The sequence below is a fragment of the Montipora capricornis genome, chromosome 3 (assembly GCF_036669925.1).
Source record: "Montipora capricornis isolate CH-2021 chromosome 3, ASM3666992v2, whole genome shotgun sequence".
NCBI lineage: Eukaryota > Metazoa > Cnidaria > Anthozoa > Scleractinia > Acroporidae > Montipora > Montipora capricornis.
The window spans coordinates 22,037,963-22,057,962 of record NC_090885.1 but is presented as its reverse complement, the minus strand read 5'-3'; the positions used below and the strand labels follow the sequence as shown (position 1 = coordinate 22,057,962).

At 39.6% G+C, this 20,000-nt stretch overlaps 1 protein-coding gene, 1 long non-coding RNA gene and 1 pseudogene across 2 annotated transcripts in view; 2 read left to right on the top strand and 1 right to left on the bottom strand.

The window, feature by feature from the left end:
* LOC138042565 (cysteine dioxygenase type 1-like) overlaps positions 1–4,548 on the top strand; it is a 13,880-nt gene extending 9,332 nt beyond the window's left edge. Inside the window, exons 3-5 of the mRNA XM_068888500.1 lie at positions 2,879–3,039; positions 3,440–3,609; positions 3,700–4,548. Of these exons, the coding sequence (XP_068744601.1) occupies positions 2,879–3,039; positions 3,440–3,609; positions 3,700–3,723 (355 nt within the window). The 3' untranslated portion in view covers positions 3,724–4,548. The remainder of the gene's footprint in view (positions 1–2,878; positions 3,040–3,439; positions 3,610–3,699) is intronic.
* A 3,464-nt stretch (positions 4,549–8,012) lies between these two features.
* Positions 8,013–9,804, bottom strand: LOC138042563 (uncharacterized). The gene is made up of 3 exons (XR_011131023.1): positions 9,712–9,804; positions 9,135–9,522; positions 8,013–9,020 (listed from the first exon to the last, which is right to left on the bottom strand). It is a non-coding gene; the product is annotated as an uncharacterized lncRNA (long non-coding RNA).
* A 121-nt stretch (positions 9,805–9,925) lies between these two features.
* LOC138039952 (coronin-1B-like) lies at positions 9,926–17,030 on the top strand (annotated as a pseudogene).
* Positions 17,031–20,000: the final 2,970 nt, after the last annotated feature.

Genomic DNA, 20,000 nt, shown 5'->3' with positions numbered 1-20,000 from the left:
AGCAGACACAGAAATTGTAATATTTGTATCATCTACGAACATTTTTGCACATTCTGTATTAAGGCAGTTGGGAAGATCGTTTATAAAGATTAATTAAGAAAACAAAGGACTGAGAGTACTGCATTGTGGGACTCCACATCTTAGTTCGCTAGCCCTGAACATTGCGCCAGTGTGCAGCTCGATTGGAATCAAAATATTTCGGCTGAATCCCTCAGCCTTCATTTATAGTCTCTTTGAATTGGAGTGGTTACTCAGCACTAAGCTTTGTAACCACTAGTTCAGAGTAACCCTTTGGTGGGAGTACAGTGTCACTGATCCAGACATTCCAACCCTCTTTCGATTTGTACGATTTCTTTTCGAGTCTTCCGATTTTGATATGTTGCCTCCCGCTCTCCCGATTTTTTATCAGATGCTCTCAATTTATCATGAAATTGGGTTATTCCAGAAAAAAAAACCGCACCTCCCTGACGCATGGGTACGTTTTCAAAGCCCCTCACCCACCCTGATTTCTGAAAGCATTAGACCCCCCCCCCCCCTCCCCACCCCTCGGTGCTAAAAAATACTCCCTATTTTCCTTCAAAAGGGGTTGGAATGTCTTCAGATCTTTGAAAGTTTAAGTCCCTCATCCCTGTTCAGCGAAGAGTGCCTAAATATCTTGATCTCTTTAACCTGCTTGACCTTTATTTCGATAAAGTTGTCCACCACTAGAATGATCCAGGGTTTTCAATAAGAATTTTAGTAGGCGGCAAAACCTGAGGAAAATGGACAACACACACCAAAGACGTGCTTCCCGAAGGCACAAGCTTGTAGGGGGGTTTGGGGGCATTCTTCCCTGGGAAAATTTTGAAATTTGGGTCTCTTAGAATGCATTTCTGGCATTCTGGAGCATGAATTAGTGTATTTGAACACAACACTAATATCAGTGACTAAATATTGGCTTTTATATCCAGAGAGAGTACATGAATTCTCCAAGTTTTTGAAATTCATTTGTTGGCAAGACATATTATGAGTTTTGAAAAGACGTTAAGATAGCGTGACATACCGGTAGCGCCCATTAAGGCTCCTTTGCATTCTGTACAGCTGGATGCAATGTACGGTATTTCATCTGTCTTGACCAAAAGACCTTTGGCAGATGTATTGTCACTTTTCAAATGTAGTTAGCAAATCAGGCAGCTACACCAAGCCGTGGACTGCTGGACTGCTGCCTCAAAAATGTGTGTGCTCGATCCGCGATCACTGCCTTTGACGTGGACAGGGAAACAGAAATCGCAGTTGAAAATACTCAGAATTCAGGCGTCTCTTTTGTTTTTTACGAATAAAACTTTCCCAATCCAAGGCTCGTGTTCTGTTCAAATTTTTCTTATGTTGTTCATAAAATTTGGGGTAATTTCCAAGGAAAAGTAGCTGGTGTTGAGTTTGTGTGCAATAGCCGGCAAATTTCACCGGCTGCTGGCTCTTATTGAAAACCCTGAATTGATCTGTACATTGTCAGGAGTGATGGAATTACCTGATGCAATGCATTATTTAAGAAACAGAGGACGTTTTCCATGTTTCCATAGCCTCATTTAAACACTTGGGGCAGTTGGGAGAATTCCAAAGACTGTGTCTCGGGTTTGCATAACTGTCTCGAATTCTCCCAACTCTGCCTCGTGTTTGGATGAGGCTATGGAAACATGGAAAAAGGTCCTCTATTGCTTTCATAAAATGTTTCACAAAGATAATTCAACAAATGAAGGAAAATGGTGGTTTTTTACTTCTTGATTGAAACAGATTTTCTTGACACACGATCATATTTCCTACCAACCAATCAAAACGTGCATCTGACAATACATAACCAATCAAAATTAGTGTGATATGACAGCCGTGTTTCCATACTCTCATCTAAACACAGCTGTTGACCAATGAGAGTGCGTGCCCTATCCTAATATTATTATGTTATAATCATATATGACCGATGATGTTTGTAATGATGTAAACCTGTTGCCCAGAGCCCTAGCTGTTTTCTCCCACATAATCCTGCTCTTGGTTTCCACACTTAATTAATATGGTAGATTTTAGCACATCATTGTAAAGCTGGGTCTTATCTTTCTCATTGTGACAGAAGATGCCTGAGGTTGTTACATGACTAATGTCAAGATTGACTCTATGTTGTTTGGAATTAATACTCCAAAAAAGGTCGGAGGTGCCTCATATGTATGGCATAGCCATGTTGACCTTGGTTTGTCTTTGTTGACCTTACTCGTCCTGTTCCTTATCTTTCTTGCCAAGAGATGGAATATCCATTTAGGGTAACCGTTAGCTGTCAGGGCTTCCTTGACATGTTTGCATGACCTCTTTCTCCTGGTCTTCCGAATTGGTCACAAGATGTTTCATATGAAGGAGTAAGGTGAATACCACAGAGTGTTCATGTTCCAGGTGATGGTTTGATAGAGTTAAAGTTTAGGTGTTGACCAGTATGGGTTAATCTCCTGTAAATGGTGAACTAGTGGAGCCATCATCCTCAGCACGAATGCATGCAGACATCCAAGAAGGGCAGTTTACCAGCTTTTTCAGTTTCTGATGTAAACTTAATTTGTGCATAAATCATTTCGATTTGATTCCACTCGAGCTAAATTGTTACATTCTAGTCTCATTATTTTTTGTAGATTATGTCTTCAGAATATGGAATGAACATTTTTGCTTCTAAAAAACAAATTGGTGTTTTCTTCCCAAATTATACATCCATGGAAGGAAATGTCTTGAAATTTTGGCAATACTGAGTGAGTAATTGAGGGTCAGAGCATAAATTTATCTCCCAGCTGATGATCCTCCTATTTTTGCTCATGCTTCAATTTTCACCTCACGATTACAGTTCTTAAAATGTTCTTTCAAATTTCAGCTCAATTCATGATCATGCAGATTCTCACTGCTTCCTGAAGGTTCTGGATGGAAGACTTAAGGAAACACAGTTCCCTTGGCCTTCAGAATCTGAACCTGAGAAACCCCTTGACCCAACAGGTTCAAGATTCTATGAAACTAATGAAGTGAACTATATTAATGGTATGTTGGCCATAATTTTAAAATTAACATGTAAGAAATGGAAGTTTCTGTTCTGAGAGGTAAGACACTCTGCACCTGGGTTTTAGAATCATTCACATGCTCAAGTGACTATCATAATATGTTACTTTATAATACCAACAAAAACGTGTGAAATTGAAAGACCTTGTAACCATATGAATAGCCTGGTTGCATGCTATTATCTCACAAGTTGTGCACATCTACAGGAGAGGAAAAGAATTGAAATTCATGAGCTGAGCATGTTTTTTCTTAAAAATTTGCATGGTCTTTTGTGGCAATGTTTCGATCATCACAATTATTGCCAAAGTACGTGTCAAATACAGAAATGAAACTCAAACTGTAAATGCATACATCCGTTTCTTAATTTTGTTTTTTGGAACAGATAGCATTGGTCTTCATCGAGTCGAGAATGTCAGTCACACGGACACTGCAGCATCATTACATGTATATATCCCAGCGTTTGACACATGCCAATCGTTTGACCAGCGCACAGGGCATAAGAGGGAATGCAAAGTCACATTTTGCAGCAAATATGGCCTGAGAACACCTTATGTGAGTATAACCTCCTTCCCTCCCGTACAAATTATGTAAAATACAACCAAACCCTTAATTTAATCATTCTGTCCCATTTTCTTTTTGCAGAGACCCAGTTCGCGTACCAAATAATCAAGAATGGAAGACTGTTTTTTATGACATGGATATTTCCTTGAATAGATGCACATACCTTATTTTCTCAATTAAAATGTGGCTATAAATTATGTAACTTGTGTTTCAAATTTTTTAAACCAGTTGAATTTTGATTTTTCTTTGTCTAATGTTCATTATCACAATCTAAAACTAAGGGAAATCAAAAATTGAACTGGTTTAAAAAAATGTTGAGCCAGGTAAATAATTTGAAACATAACATAAACGCTTAGGCCAAAGCTGTTTGATTTGAAATAAGAGTGTACAGTGTTTGGTTGAGGTAGTACCATTTCCCCAGTCACTTTTCTTGTCATGGATAATTATACTGGCTCAAGGTTCCTTCTTGGTGTTGATGTTTGTTGATCACTATCTTGGATTATCAGATGTGCTTAAATGTAGCATTTGTAGGGACCCCTTTTAAAAGTGTGTCCCTCTTTAACTTATTGACTCCCCATTGACGAGTAAAATCCTCTGGTGTTAGACACAGTAAAATACTAAGTTTGGCCAGTTTCAGCCGGTTTGGATATCAAAGGGTTAAAACGTCATAACAAATATTACTGATTTCAGCTACAGGTACCAGTTTATTAGTATTGGATGTTGAATGTAAAAGAGTTATATTTTCCAACGACACAGTAATATTTTTAATTACCAAACCACTATTCTCTGAGGGCTGACAAATGTATTTTTTTAAAGATTCTAACAACTGAAGAGAATGGATGATGACTTGACAGTGCAATAAGTAACTGTTACTAAATTTGTTGGAACTATAGTGTAAATCAATTGTAATAAAAACTGATTACCAATGAGGCCTTTGTGTATAAAATTTAGCTGATTCTAGGCCTGTAGCAGGGAAAGCCCAATCTCCTCTCAAATTTTTAAATGTTAAAATGTTTATTTCAACAAAATGAATGAAACCTTTGTTTTCTGTCTCTTTCCCTGAGAGATTAGGAGACATTAAACTGTGCCATTTATTGCATAAATCTTCCAAATAGGCTTAAAGTACAGGTCACGTTTCACAGGTCACTTGTTACAAAACCTTTACTATAATTTGCTAAACATAGGCCTTGTTATGCCTAAAACAATGTTTAGGCCTACGGTTAGCCAATTCGAAGTTTTTGGGTTGCTGTAGTCTAGGTAAAACAATGACCTGTGACCTGGTCCCAGTTGTTCAAACGATGGATAGCGCTATCAACTGAATAAATCACTATCCAGTTGATGTAACTCAATTGGTTTTGCTAGTGTTTAGAGCGAGTTTCAATTGAGTGTCGTAAAACCAAAACCAAAGTAATTACTTTGGCCAATCGAAAAGGAAGGAGACAATCCAGTAAACCAATCAAAACTCTAAGTAATTACATGTAGCCGACACAAAGTTTCTTCTGATTGGTTGGAAAACTCAGCGCGAGAAATTTGAACCAATCACTGAGTGAAGTAATCATAAACCAAAGTAATTATCTAATTACTTTCGACAATCAATTGAAAACCGCTCTATCTGCTGGATAGTGATTTATCCGGTGGATAGCGCTACCCATCGTTTGCACGACTGGGGCCTGTGTTTTAAACCTGCCGGAATCTTCTTTCTCCTTCTACTCCATGAAAAGAGTGTGTTTAATAATAACAATAATGACAACTTTATTTAAGTGTCAATGGATTTAACACAAGAGCACTAATTGGGAACACTATAATGAAATTAACTCAAATTAAATCAAATCAAATGATGGTTTTTGTGGAGAGGGGAAAACCGGAGTACCTGGAGAAAAACCCGGCCCATTGGAGCAGCGTAGAGACCAACAAACTCAAACCACATGACATCGCATCTGGGAATCGAACCCGGGCCACATTGGTGGGAGGCAAGTCCTCTCACCACTGCGCCAACCCTGCGCCCCAATGAATGAAACTTGAAATCATTTAATTTTATTAGTCACTCCCCTCTGGTACTTTCTATGACTTTACAGTCAAGGTGCATCATATGTGACCACTTGTTTTGAAATTTGAATTAAGTACTTTATATCTGCATGCCAATTTTGAACTTTGCTCTCAAGATTCTGAATTCCCGTGGAATATTTCCTTGATATTTAAAACATAGCTGTAAACTTTTGTTTTATCACAAAATAAATGGTGTTTGTATAAAGTGAAAGCTGTTTCAAACATTTGATGAATAATTTTTCAGTTATTCTGCATTTTTAGTAGCAAGTTTCAGAGAAATCTCCCAGATTCCATTCTAGATTCCATTTCAGAAGCTCCAAAGACGATTCGAATGTTCACTTCAGTCTTGTGGATACTGGTCACGCTTGACATAGCTTGACTGTAACAAAAAATTCTGTTTTGGAGGGACTTTCGCCAGAATACTTGTGACGCAGTTAACACTTAATCAGGGAAGTGACAGATGCCTGGCAATGCACTGGATTGCAAACAGTCTCTCTTTTGCTCTAAAATCGTTGAAACAAATGTACTTTGAACTAGGTTTTAAAACTGCTGAAGCTGCGGGTCACAAATACTGCAGGCTTTTGTCTAACTAATGCCTGTGGTATTTGTGACATGCAGCTTCAGCAATTTTGCAAGCTTGTTTCGACAATTTTAGAGCAAAAGAGAGACTGCTCACAGTCTAGCCATGCAACAGCACCAGGGACTATATCCTCAACCCGTCTTAAACAGTGAGAGGGTTCTTCAACATCACACACTTTGATTTCTAGTAAGGGATGTGAGATGGGGTCTACAGTTCTATAGAGCCTAATGACAGAGGCAGCGCTTTCTCCTCAGTTAAGACCCTAGTACTAGCCCAGCCAGGATTGGAACCTGTGACCACCTGCATATAGCAATCATGTACCCAGAGTCCGCAGACTCTTTGGTCAGAGGGTTGTCGCCTGAAGAGACTGAGATAATCGAAAGGTTGCGTTTCAACTTCAAAAGTGCGGCTCAGAAATCATCCCAGATTTTGTGGGAAAATGGCGTCCATTATCCCAGAGTCTATCTACTGACGACAACCTGCTCACCAAAGAGTCTGAGATTAAAGCCTTTTCACAAACATCCTCTACTTGAAAAGCCTTTTCACAAACATTCCTCTAGAGGAAAGTATAGATTTATATAGCTGTTAGTTACATCACTCAGTATACCAATACCACTTTTTCAACTAAGGAGCTTAAAGATCTTTTTCACATAGCCACAGCCCAATCTCACTTTTCTTTCAACGGTTCTTTTTATGATCAAATTGATGGGGTAGCTATGGGGTCCCCCCTCACACCAGTATTGGCCAATCTTTTTATGGGTCATCATGAGAGGGAGTGGTTACAAAATTTCGGTCTTACGGAGGTTTTGTTCTACCGAGGGTAAGTCGACGACACCTTTTGTCTATTTCACTCTGAAGCCGATGCGGTGCAGTTTTTTCATTACCTTAACAGCAGGCATATAAATATACGGTTCACCATGTAAAAGGAATCTGAAAACAGGTTGCCTTTTTTAGATGTCCTCATTGACAACAATCAGGTCCCTGTTCTCACCATGGTGTTTCGCAAATCCACCTTTACTGGCCTCCTTATGAATTTCACAAGCTTTACATCGTACTCGTATAAGTTAGGCTTAATTAGAACTCTTATAGATAGAGCGTATAAGATTAATAGTACTTGCTTAGGATTCCATCAAGAAACAACTAAGATAAGGGATTTTTTACTCAAAAATTCTTATCCAGCACACATTATTGACAAGGCTATTAATTCCACTATCAATAAGTTTTTTCAGTTTAACAGGCAAAATGGCAACAACAGCCCACAGTGCTCCTATGTTAAATTACCTTACGTGGGTAAATTTTCTGCTATTCCACAAAAGTGGATTCGCAGAACCATTCAGCGTTTTTGTGACAACAGCTTTAATATCAAGCTAGTGTTTTCTTCGTTCAAAATCGGCTCCTTGTTTAGAGTGAAAGACCTTATCCCTAAAGAGCTCAAATCATGCGTTGTTTATAGATTTAGTTATGCAGGCTGCGGTGCCTGCTATGTTGGCGAGACTTCCCGACACATTTGCACATGCATAAACAAGCACTTAAATATGGATAAGGTCTCTCACATTTTAAAGCATTTACAGGAGTCACCTGGGTGTTGGGCACTTTGTTTGAGAGAATGCTTTGTTGTCATAGATCAAGCAACAACTCGGACACAATTAAAAATCAACGAGGCATTGCACATTCATTGGGAGACACCCTCCCTAAATCAACAATTGTTTCATGTAAATCTTAATCTCTCTTTGTAATCAGTTGTTGTATCACACCATTGTTATTCTAATTTTCCGCTATATATTTATTGTACATCATTGTTATTCCATCCACAAACTGATGATGGCACAGGAGTTGCCGAAACATGTCTTTTTTCAAATTTAAAAGCCTTGTTCTCTTCATTAAGTCTGAGATTACCTGTACCAAAGTATTATAGGAACAAACAGGCTGATAACCCTATTTCAGTACAAAGCAGTAACATGTAAAATTTATTCAAGGGACAATGGACACATGCAAGGTGTATATGGTTTTGGTTTTGGCAATCATTGGCAGCCAATATGGCACCGAAATTTTTTTTGCGCCAGTCACTTCACATGCCAATCATATTTTGACTCAAATGACACATCTTGTAGAGTTTGATTCTGTTGTTGTCCTGCAAAGCTGTAAAATGTACAGTTATTTCCTTTTGGGTTGGTCAAGAACAAAAATTATGTGCTTCTCGTGACAAGGAAGTTGATTGTAGAGAATTCCTAATTTACTATTATAATTAAGTTTGCTCAAAAGAACCCTTTATTTCGACAGCCAATAAACCAAATCGGCTAACTCGATGTTGTACCCAAGGCCACGTCAAATGTCCCTGGGTTAAGATTCTCTGTGTAAATTATGTATTTGCACTATAATGTAGCATAATCACATTTGAATAAAATGGAAATACCGGGAACAAACCGTTTCATTCCCAAAGGGTTTGAATTGGGTAACACATTGAGTTGGCCCTTCTGAGTCCGATCCCCTCTACTAACTATGCTTTGATTTATCGACCTCTGGACTCTAGTTGGCACATTAATGACAACGGATGAGGTGACGAGACGATGGTCGAGTAACACTGTATTTAGTAACATGGTGCACGTGTGATTCCATGCACTCCAATAACAGTTTGGAATGTTTTTGTTTTAACCCCTCTGTCCGTTCTGGTTCGATGCTGTTTTATAGCATCAGAATTTTCTTTATAGTTTCTTTGATCACTCGGCTTCATATCCTGGTCTTCAAGCGCTGGAGCACTAACTGGGGACACTGTAAACTGAAATCAACAAATTGACGAAAATCAAATCAAATTTTTGGTTTTCGAGGAGAGGGAAAAGACCCGGAGAAAAACCTTTCAGAGCAGAGAAGAGAACGAACAAACTCAACCCACATGTAGTCACATTTGACGCTGCGTCTGGGAATATATTAGCCAGGCGAGGCGGGTGCTCTCACCAAAGCGCCAGCCCTGCATCCATGGCTTTTGCCACTCTGAAGAGGTTGCAGTCTTGATGCGGTATGTTCCAGTTCCAGTTCCAGTGGCTGATCTGACACGGAGCTCCGCTGCCGTCCTCCATCTTGTGAAATGAATGGCACCATTATTACGATGATTGACGTTACACGCATGACTGCCCATGACTTCGAACCGCGGACGACACCGCGAACTTCTAAGACATAGTAGAGTACTGACTGATTTGTACCTGCCCGATCGACCGAGTGTAGAAAAGTGCAAGGCTATTTTAAAACCTTGTGCAACTTTCTCTTTTTAAAGTATCCTCGTACTGACAAGAACAAAAAAGAACAAAAAAAATGAAGCACTTAAAAAAAAGATCAATTATAAAAAATAAACAAATACTTGTGGGTACAGTTGACTTTAGCTGACGGAATCTAGAACTCTCCCGCTATTTTGCCACGGTGTTCATGAACCGATTTATGCCATATTAACATGATATTTCAACAAATCCTCACACGATTCTTGCTCTAACGACACAGAGGAAAGACAGTGAGTTACAAAACGCCGTGATACGTAAACAGCGGGGCAAACAGCGGTAAGGCAACACGACATTTTGAGAAAGGGAGAGAAGCGCAGTCCCGCGTAACGAAATCCACCAATAGAAATAGTTGTTCTAGGTTGAACAGTGGCAAGTAACCAATCACAATTTCTCTTTTATAGCAGTGGGAGATAACAAGAGAGGTAACAGTCGCTTGAAGGGAGGGTCGCATGCACTGGAATAATTTTGTTGTTTTTTTTCTGGTTGTTTGTTGAAGACTGCACATGTTTTGTTGGAGCGTTAGTATAGCTTCTTTGGGTGTTTTAAGCAAGTGAACGTGGCGATCTAGCTAACATGTCATCTCGAGGATCGTTCAAAGTACCTCGTTCATCCAAATTCAAACATGTCTTTGGGAGCCCTTTCAAGAAAGAGAAATGCTACGAAGCGATCCGATTGTCTTCTCATACGACGGAAGGTGGAAACCTATGTGCAGTGAATCCTAAGTTCCTTGCAGTGGCTGTGGAATCGAGTGGAGGTGGAACCTTTTTGGTGCTCCCTTTGGACCATGTAAGTGAAGCGTAAATAAGTTTACATTTGTGTTTTTGTTGTTAAGAAAAACTGCTTTCAAGGCTTGCAGCCTAAAACCAGAAGTCACGTTCCCTCCAGTTTACCTCCCAGACAACTTTATTCTTGACTTTCCATTGAGGCGTTTGAAGTCTTGAAATTTTAGTTCGCTATATAGAAATGGCGAATTGCCGCTAAAATGTCATCAGATGTTTAAGCTTATGCTCAGAGAGAGAGAGAGAGAGAGAGACAGAGAGACAGAGAGAGTTCTTTTGTCAAGTCCCTTCACTGATTGGCAGGAAAAAAAAGGTAAAGCTCCAGATTTTTCCAAAATTGTTCCGTCAATGAAAAGACGCATCTATTCTTTAGAATGCATTCTATTGTGTTGTGTGATGAGCTTCGAGAAATTGATAAATTTAATTGTAAGAGACGATCAAAAATCACTTAGATTGATTTCTATTTTGAATAAACACAAGATCCGTGTGAATTCTGCATGACAGCACTCCCGGGAAACCATTTAATTACATGTCTCGAGTTTTGAGAACATTGTTTCTTCTTTTTCTCCAGCACTGCGGAATATATTTTTTTTGTTCGAAATGCAAATTTGAATTCTCGAATAGGTGCGTGGTTTTAGGACCAATCAACCGTGTAACGCTTGGAATTAAATAAGAAAATCATTCCAAAGCGGCTTTTTAGAAGTGTCGTTGTCCACCAAAAAACATCATTCCACAGTTAATCGCCAAATTACCATTAGTTCAAGCGAGTTTGGTAAAACTGACCTTCTTTATCAGATGAATAAACAAACCCCTAAAAATGTTTCATGTGAACCTCCTGATACGTAATTTTAAGTTAAGTGAGTGAAGTGTTTTAGTTGCAAGCGCGATCATAAGATAAATTATTCCCCTCAAAATACAGGTGATAACCAATTGAGCGAAGTTTCTGCGTCAATTCTTTGAAATCAGCGTGCAACTTTTCTTAGACAGTGAGCTTCGTGGTTATTTATGGCCTAAGAGTTATTAAGTCTTAATGCTGTGTTTCCTACCTGTTTTGGGTCATTTGAGCCTTCAGGAAATTAAAAGCATTGAATGCAGATGTAAAATAATTGCTCCGTTATGAACTTATGGGCTAATAAGAACTGCTGGAAGTGACTGATTTGATCTCAGCCATATCACAACAACAACAACAACAACAAGGTTTATTCGTACTGCAAACTAAGGTAACTAACTGCTAAATATTAAACAAATATGTAAATTAAGAATACAATTGTAGCTGGTCTCCCAAAATAACTAAAAAGCTAAACTAGTTGGGAGACCACCATTTATTAATTGTAAATATGTATACAGGCATTGCTGTATCAGATAGGAGTCATTGCATAATCTGAATAGTAAATTAAAATGTCTTGCTGTCCAAATTCTTTTCACCAAAAAAAGGAAAACACACTAGTCAAGCTCTTTGAGTTCCTGTTAGAAGAAACAGTTAAAAACAAAAGAAAAAACGCTTAAGAAAATTTGTTCCTCCCGGTCCCTTTTCCCTGATTTGGGGCATTGAGATGGTGCATTGCAGTCTGATAAGTCAGTCCAATGGCCTGGCAAAACAGGTGTGACAGCTGATTGTCACACCAATGAGAGAAAGGGGTTGTTTTTCTGCAGTTTCTTGAAGTGGTGACAATGTTTTTAAAAAGGGTAATCAAAATTTCTCCTCTTTGCATAAGTTCGGATTTGCAATGTGGCAAGCATGATTGTCTGATTTGTACTCTCTCCCTTCTCTTGTCGGTCATAAAATTAGCAATTTTTTCAAAGGATATAATGTACAACTGTATCACATCACATGACTGAGGCAGACTTGTAAAACTTGAACTGCAGGACTTCAAATTTTTTGTTGGCTCACAATCAGCAAAAATGCAAAACAAATACATGGAAGGGTAGAAAAAGTAAAAGACAATTTTACTGCCAAGCAGCTTCCCTTTATGAGGTAAAAGCTTGATATCAGTGGTGAAATTCTAGAGAATATCTGCCAGTTGTCAAATGACTTTGTCTGTTTGTCTTCTAAAATGTGCAGTGTTGGTTGTTTGATATGCATTCAAAAAGCCTTGTTTCTGTGACAGTGTTACATCATGCGCCCTGGGACGCCGCAAGTTGATGAGTAAATTGTCTGTGGTGGGAAGGGTTGGGGGGGGGGGCGGGAGACATGGGATCAAAACCTCCAGCTTCCCGTACCTTGCTCTCCTGTCTCCTACTCTTTTCAGTCCTGATCCCATGCCCTATAAATTAGGAGACTCAAACACATCTTGGTCATCTAGCTACGTAATAATTCTTAGGTGTTTCCTTTATTGCATTGCTCATTAAGTGACAGCCGCTTGACATTTCATGACCTATTATGTAACCACCGTAAAAGGGTTTACAATGCAGAAGTACACCTGTTTTCAGTCCAAGCGCAAACTCGTGTTAGCTTGATTGCTCAGGAGATCTAGACACTAATGCAAGTCAAGAAGAAGTCCCGCTTCCCGCCGTTTTCTCTCCAGCCTCCCATACCCCTCTCGGCCCTTATTCTGCTGGGCTCTGGCCCCCATCTCCCCCTCCACTTATCTAGCATTAGACAGAATAAACCCTGTTAAGTGTCACTTCCAGGGGTCATTATGGATTAAAGTGGTTAACCCACAAACTACTAAAGCAGCCCCATTGACAAGTAAAATGTTGGGCATTAAACAGAGTGAAATGTATTAAGTGTCACTATTAGGTAGTAGGCGATGGGTAAGCAGCCGATCAGGTTTCAGTATTTCCATGTGCTCAGTGAGATTAGGGTCTGCTTGTTTGTTACATGCAATACTGTTGTAGTCATCAAAACCTGTTGAAATTGTGGGAATTCAAACCATTCTCTTTCTAGTTTCCTTTATTTACTTCAACTTTGATTGCTGGCAAAATGAAAAATTACAATAAGCAAGTTCAGCAAATCTAGCTTAGGCCTGAATTAAGGGGACAGGTTGTGCATACAACAGGATTGGAGTATCGCCCACCCCTACCATAAGTTACGGTGGAAGCTAAAGAAAAAGGAGCCTTCGACTTCCGTTAGCCTCTTGCATTGTCTTGTTGTGTTCTTTTGATTTGGCCATCCTCGTCTGTTTTGCAGGATTCCACGGAGGGAAATTTTCCGAAATTCCCTTGTGTCCCTTTATACTCATCCACTGACCTTCTCAATGGTAGTGATTTCTCTTAAGTCACTATTGTCCCAGCTGGACATCTTGAATCACTATTGTATGTCACCAAGAGTTTGCAACATTATCTTTTGAAAGGATCATTTTGACAGGTGATGAGGTCAACTGGCCCTGTGCCTCATTGAGTTTTTCATTAACCCATTCACTCCTGGAAGTCTAACGCCAGACAATATTACTCGTCAACTGGGGATGTCCTAGGGCGCCTGAGGGTTTTTGGGTTAATTAATGTTGTTTTCCATCTGTAACATACAGTGTAGTTGACAGTAGGTGCGGCCAGTGGTTAGACGTACTGTAGTTTTTCGGTTACAAGGCGCAGCATGCATTTTTTTCTCAAAGAAATTGCTTGTTGGCTCCAAATGTGATCTAAACTCAAGGTGTGTCTTATAGCTGAGTATCTACTTGCAATAAAACTTGTGAAGGGATGATTCTTCGATCCTTTGCCGCCATCTCGTATGTTAAACTCGTCCCAGTCTTCCCCTTACTGCCACTCCAAAATGGTGGCCTCACACCAAGGTTTGTGATGATGGCCTTCACTTCTTAGCTTTATACAACAAAAAAACCTGCAAGAAAGTACTAATAACAGCCGGATTTAAAGGTGTTTTCTAAATTCTAGTTGAATTTCTTCTGCCACTTTTCTTGACTTACACTGCAATCTTCAGTTGAGACAGCATAACGAGCGATGAGTTGAACCAAATTCCTCTATTTGAGTTGCATCCCATAACCGAGTGTTTTGATGATATTTTCAGTTTGTGACATAAATGCCATCAAGTTTTAAAGTTAAAGGTGCATCTTATAACTGAGTGTGCCTTGTATCCAAAAAACTACAGTGTGAATACTTCAGGTACAGTGGTAACTCTGCACTGGTCAACAGCTGGAAAATTTTATTATTATTGTCTCTGATTGCCCCAAATTTGACTCAAACACTTAATATGTTTAACAGAATTAATGTTTGTTGATATTGGACTGGCTTTTTGAAAGGAGGAAAGCACAATCACCATGATATTTACCATTCATGATCATTAATTTGATATTCTGCATCAAAACCATTCATTGAGTTGTAAAGCAATGTAAATGCTTTGTTTGTAGTGGAAGTGCACTTAGCTATCAAGCTAGTTCAAAGGCATCCCACTTTTATCTGAAAGAAACATGATTATTAAGAACCCCAACTGGGAGGAGGCAATGAGTTGGCTATTTACAAAGCATCGAATCTGGAGTTATCGCCGGATAGTGATTTAACCAGTGGATAGTATCATCTGTCGTTCAATCAACTAGGGCCTAGTCATGATCAATCAATAATTTTAAGATAATAAGTGATGGCACCTTCACAAAGACGCAAAGATGGCACAAAGATGACACAAAGATGGCACCTTCACAAAGACACCGGTAAACAAATAGACATTATATCTTGACATGAGTAAAGCATTCGACAAAGTGGATCATACCAAGCTACTTGGGAGGTTGCACCAATACGGCATTACTGGCAAACTTCACGACTGGTTTCATTCATATTTACAGGGGTGCAAGTAACAGGTTACAGTTTTCGGAGCTACTTCCCGAGAATTGCCGGTTACATTCCGGGGTACCGCAAGGGTCCCTATTAGGACCGATATTGTTTCTGCTGTTTGTGGACGATCTACCAAATGCTGTTAAAACATAGAGAGTTGCCTGTTATGCTGATGATACCAAGATTTTCAAGAGCATTGATTCTAACACAGACTGTAACGCCTTGCAATCTGACCTTAACGATCTTGTCAGTTGGTCTGAATCATCCGGGCTCATATTTAATCAGTCCAAGTGCAAATACCAGTGCATCACCTGCAAAAAATCACCTGTACAGCCTACCTATACTCTCAAGGAAACGCCTTCGGAATCTTGCGATACAGAGAAAGACCTTGGTGTGTGGGTGTCAAGCAATCTTACCTCGAACAAACAAGTGACTGAACGGTATGCAAAAGCCAACAAACTCCTCGGCTTTGTGCGCTGAGTTTCTAGGTACATCCAAAGCACCTTTCTATCGTCCGGTACCATCTCGGCTACGCGACCCAAGTATGGTCACCACAGTCCATTGGCCTACTTAAACGAGTTGAAAACGTGCGGCGCCGTGCAACAAAATAATTTTGAAGCTCCCTTTCCGTTTGATGTAACCTATAAGACCCGCCTCCAACTAACAAATCTGTTACCCATCTCATACTGGCATGAATATTTGGACATGGTTTTTTTCTACAAAGCTGTGTAATAACTTAGTTTTCATAGACAGTGAAGCTTTACCTGTAACGAGACAATTTGCAAGATCTACTAGGACATTGAGCAGCAGTGCTATTAGTTATATTCCTAACCGAAGTAGAACTGCTACCTATCAACGTTCATTTTCATACGCGCGTGCCGCGCATGGAATGTTCTCCTGCTGAGCTACGCACAAGTCACATCTTTAGCCTCATTTAAGAGTTTATTACTTCATATTATAAAAAGGCTCTGAACTTGTACGACGTTGACGACATTATAACCTGGAGAACAATCTGTCCTAGGTGTAACACAGCGAAGTCTCTCCTATGCCGCTAATGTGCTGCTTCTAGCAATTTGGACTCCCGCTTTTGTTTCCTCTCAAGTTTCATGCTTACATATTAGTAGCTTTAGTTATTAAGTATTTTTATATAAATAATTAACGAGGGATCCACTGTAATTGGCTATGCTGTAGTGGTCTCCGCACTTTATAATTTTTTATTTATTATTTTTTTCTACTTTTTATCTTATATATATATATGATATATTGTATTCCAGTTAGGCGAAGCTAAATTAATAAATAAATAAATAAATAAAAATAAATAAAGAGGCTGTTCATCCTCTGAGTCCAGACCACATTAAAAATTCAACATCAAAACTTTATGAAGTAGCATCTTCCTTTGAGAGTAGTCCTGTTGTTGCTGACATTAGTTATCATAAAAATATGAACCTGTTGGTTATTAGAGAGTTGGCACAATCATAGGTTCCTAGAACAAAGCTGCTTGTAGGAGAGTCTACTCAATACTAACGATAAGGTCAAGCCATTCGTATATTGTAGAGTCTAGGAATCAAACTGGGTTCATATTAAAAACAGCAATAGGTCAGTGCTTAAACCACTGCACAAATCCCAATGCTGTAATTCCAGTTTGGCTTTTTAGCATAATTATACATGTAGGTCCAAGTTTAATTTGAATTTTCTTTGTGCACAGCCATGCAACATCAAATAAACGTGAAATGCTTTTGTGAAAGTTCATTACTGTAACAGTAACTGTACATCTTGCTAGAACTTCAGCCATACATTTTTCTCGCTAATTTCAGGTTGGTCGTGTTCCTGTAGATGCACCAAAAGTTACAGGACACGGGAGACCCGTTTTAGATCTCGAGTGGAATCCTTTAAATGATCGAAATTGCTTCTAGTTCAGAGGATGGCTCGATCAAAGTTTGGCACATTCCTGAAGATGGCCTTTCAAGGGACCTTGATGAATACCTAGTTGATTGTAAGAGGAACACACTCGTAAAGTGAAACATAATTCTTGGCATCCCTGTGCTGAAGGAGTTATAGCCAGTGCTGCTTATGACAGTGAAATCAGAATTTGGGATATTGTTGATGACAGAGAAGCAGCGACAATTCTCAAAGGACATCCAGATACCAGTATTTTCCTTGTCTTTCAATTATAATGGTAGCTTACTGGGCATCCACTTGTAAAGACAAGAAATAAGAGTAATAGGATCCCAGGGCTGGCAGACTTGTTGCGGTAAGTTTTTGTTGCTAAATCTAGAATACCTCAATCAAAGAAGAAGTTTGATGGATTAAGCTCCTCAACACTGCAAGCTATAGGTTTGTGGTAAAATAGCTGTTAAAATGATTTTCATTGTTATCCCCATGTGGGTTCAATTTATGGGAATAATTTCATTCAGTAGGTCAGTCATAGCTTTCCTCAAATTTTATGACACAAGAGCATGAAGTTACCCTTCCCTTAACCATCACCATGCCCACTAACAATGTACTTAACCTTTGATTCTTGGAAACAGTACTGTAGTGCTTTTAGACATACATTTTCTTTGAGAAAACTTCAGCTGTAAACATTACTGTTAGTAAAAACTATTGACGTACAACAGTAAATACTCTGTCCTCTTTTACAGGAAACTCTGCATGTAAAATTTTACATGCCCTGTGAAGAATTTGCGTGCAATACTTACATGAACTTTCATGTGTTTCTTTTACTAGAAAGTAATCCACGATAGCTTGCGTGTAAATTGCACGCAATATGGTGGATTTACACGCATGATACACGCATGTAATGCTGCGGCCAGTACTCTAGGACGGGATTCGTTCTGGCTCTGAAGTCAGATGTATTATATTTTAGTTGAAAGGGCTCAACAAATTTTAAATTGTTTACAACTAGATTCAATTTCAAAATCATTGCTGCAGTATACTTATGTCTCAGATAGTACCCATGCTGTGATTGGCTAAATTGGGGGCCGTTTTTACAGTACAGCCTGCTGTAAGGCCCGATAAATGTGAAATTTGATAACTCATTCTCTAGCAAGTTTTTTTCTGTGTTTTTTATGTTGCATGAACTTTTAAACCATTGAATCTTGCAATACTATTCAAAAAAATGGAGTAGATTTATTCGTTTTTCGGATTTTACACAGTAATCTTGTTTCAGTTGAACCTTCCACTTACGCGTCTAACTCTATGTGTTGCCCTTTTCTGTCCCTGCTTTCCCCTCCTCATTTTTTTGTGCCCGTTTGATTTATGGCCCTGGGGCATTGCATCGTTGTTGTCGGCCAATAAATCCAGGGAGAAAAATTTTCCAAAAAAATCGGTCCATGTACAACTTACAGTTGTACAGTACATGCACCGTCGGAAACCTTTCCGTTATAAGCAAGAGGGTTATGTAGCAATGATGGCTTTAGAGTCGATGTTGGTGGACCACCAAGGCGTTGTTGGTTTTGGTCGTTGTTTTGTTTGTTTGCAGTATAGCATCGTGCTCGTTGTTGGGCGTCCATCAGGGAAACCCATTTAAAGGATCTCGTGGTAGTTGTATTTCTTTGGAAGACTACAAACTTGCTGGGGTTTTCGACAGGGTGGTTTCACGAAATGAATGAGAGAACAAATTGCACTTTGGGATGTTGCTATGAGTAGTTTGTTGTCCAAGTATCCTTTTAGTGCTCAGCCTCATTGAATTATCACTTTATTTAGCTGTTGGTCCGAATTGTAGTGTAGGGGGAAATATGTGTGCACTGCTGCCCAAAGTGTTGTAGCAACAAGCTAGTCAAGGTGGGCTGAGTTGGTGATGAACTTCAGCATGTCGGGAGCAATTCAGCGAATGGGCGAAAAAAACAAACAAACATCAACACGAGTAAACCAGAAAATTACAGTGAAAAAAAACATTATCTTTGACAATACAGTATGGGGATATTGATGGGCTTTGCCACCATTTATTTCAATGCATTACACTTCTGCCCTCATGAACTGCAACTGCAATACAGGGACATAAAGCGACCATTGCTCTATAGAAAATAAAAGCGCTCACTTTGAGCAGTAGTGAGCACAACACAGTGACCTTTTTATTACTGTAATATGGCTTAAAAAAGGCGGGGCAAGTCGGGGCACCTCTTTTTGGTCTTGAACTTGTTGCCTCTGTTTGTGCTATAACTAGTATTGGGTTAGCTTTTGGATCAAAATAGCTGTCATTTTTAACTGTAACCCATCAAGGCGACTGCCTAAGGAAATTTTTCCAGGAACCCTTCGAAGGAAAGTCGGCCTTTCAGCATTAAAAGTTACTAGCCTGAGGTCATTTTTTTCAAGAGCCCAGAATTATTTATTAATTAACATGGTCTCAACCCACTTGACAGTCCAAACTGGCTGAAACCGGCCAGACTTAGTATTTTACATTCTGTCCCCTAATTCCAAGGACTAGTCGTTTACTGGGGTCGTCAATGGGAAGGGGGGGGGGGGGGCCCCTGGGAGTCAATGGGGGTTTTAACGGGGTCCTAGAGGAAGTTTAACTGTCGCCGGGTTAGCGTCGCGCAAAATAAAAACGGGGAAACGGTAGTTGACGTTGGTGGACAATTACATCATGTGGTTGTTTCCATATTTGAGAAACAAATTGCCGACCCAGTCTCTGGTGACTACCTACCCAGCTGGCAGTTGGTTTCTCCCTATGGACTTCCTGAGAGAGAACACCACTGTGGAGCAACCCGTTAATGTGTTTCTTTGAGTGAGCTGCCGTCCAGTGCCCAAGGACCAAATAGCAAGAAAAATTTTCAAACCGGCTGTTTAAACGGAGTTAGTAAACTTGGTTTTGGAGCGCCTTGCGCATGTGCATTCAGCTCACGAACTGCTGCGTTTGGCGGCTGAGCCTTCCTGCTGTTGTGAGATGTAGTTCAAATTTTCCAGTGAAATGAGACGAAGGTGATGGGTCAAATTCGCATTCCCGTGGGGTGTGACCATAACTTCACAGCATTCTCAAGGGAAAATCAAACG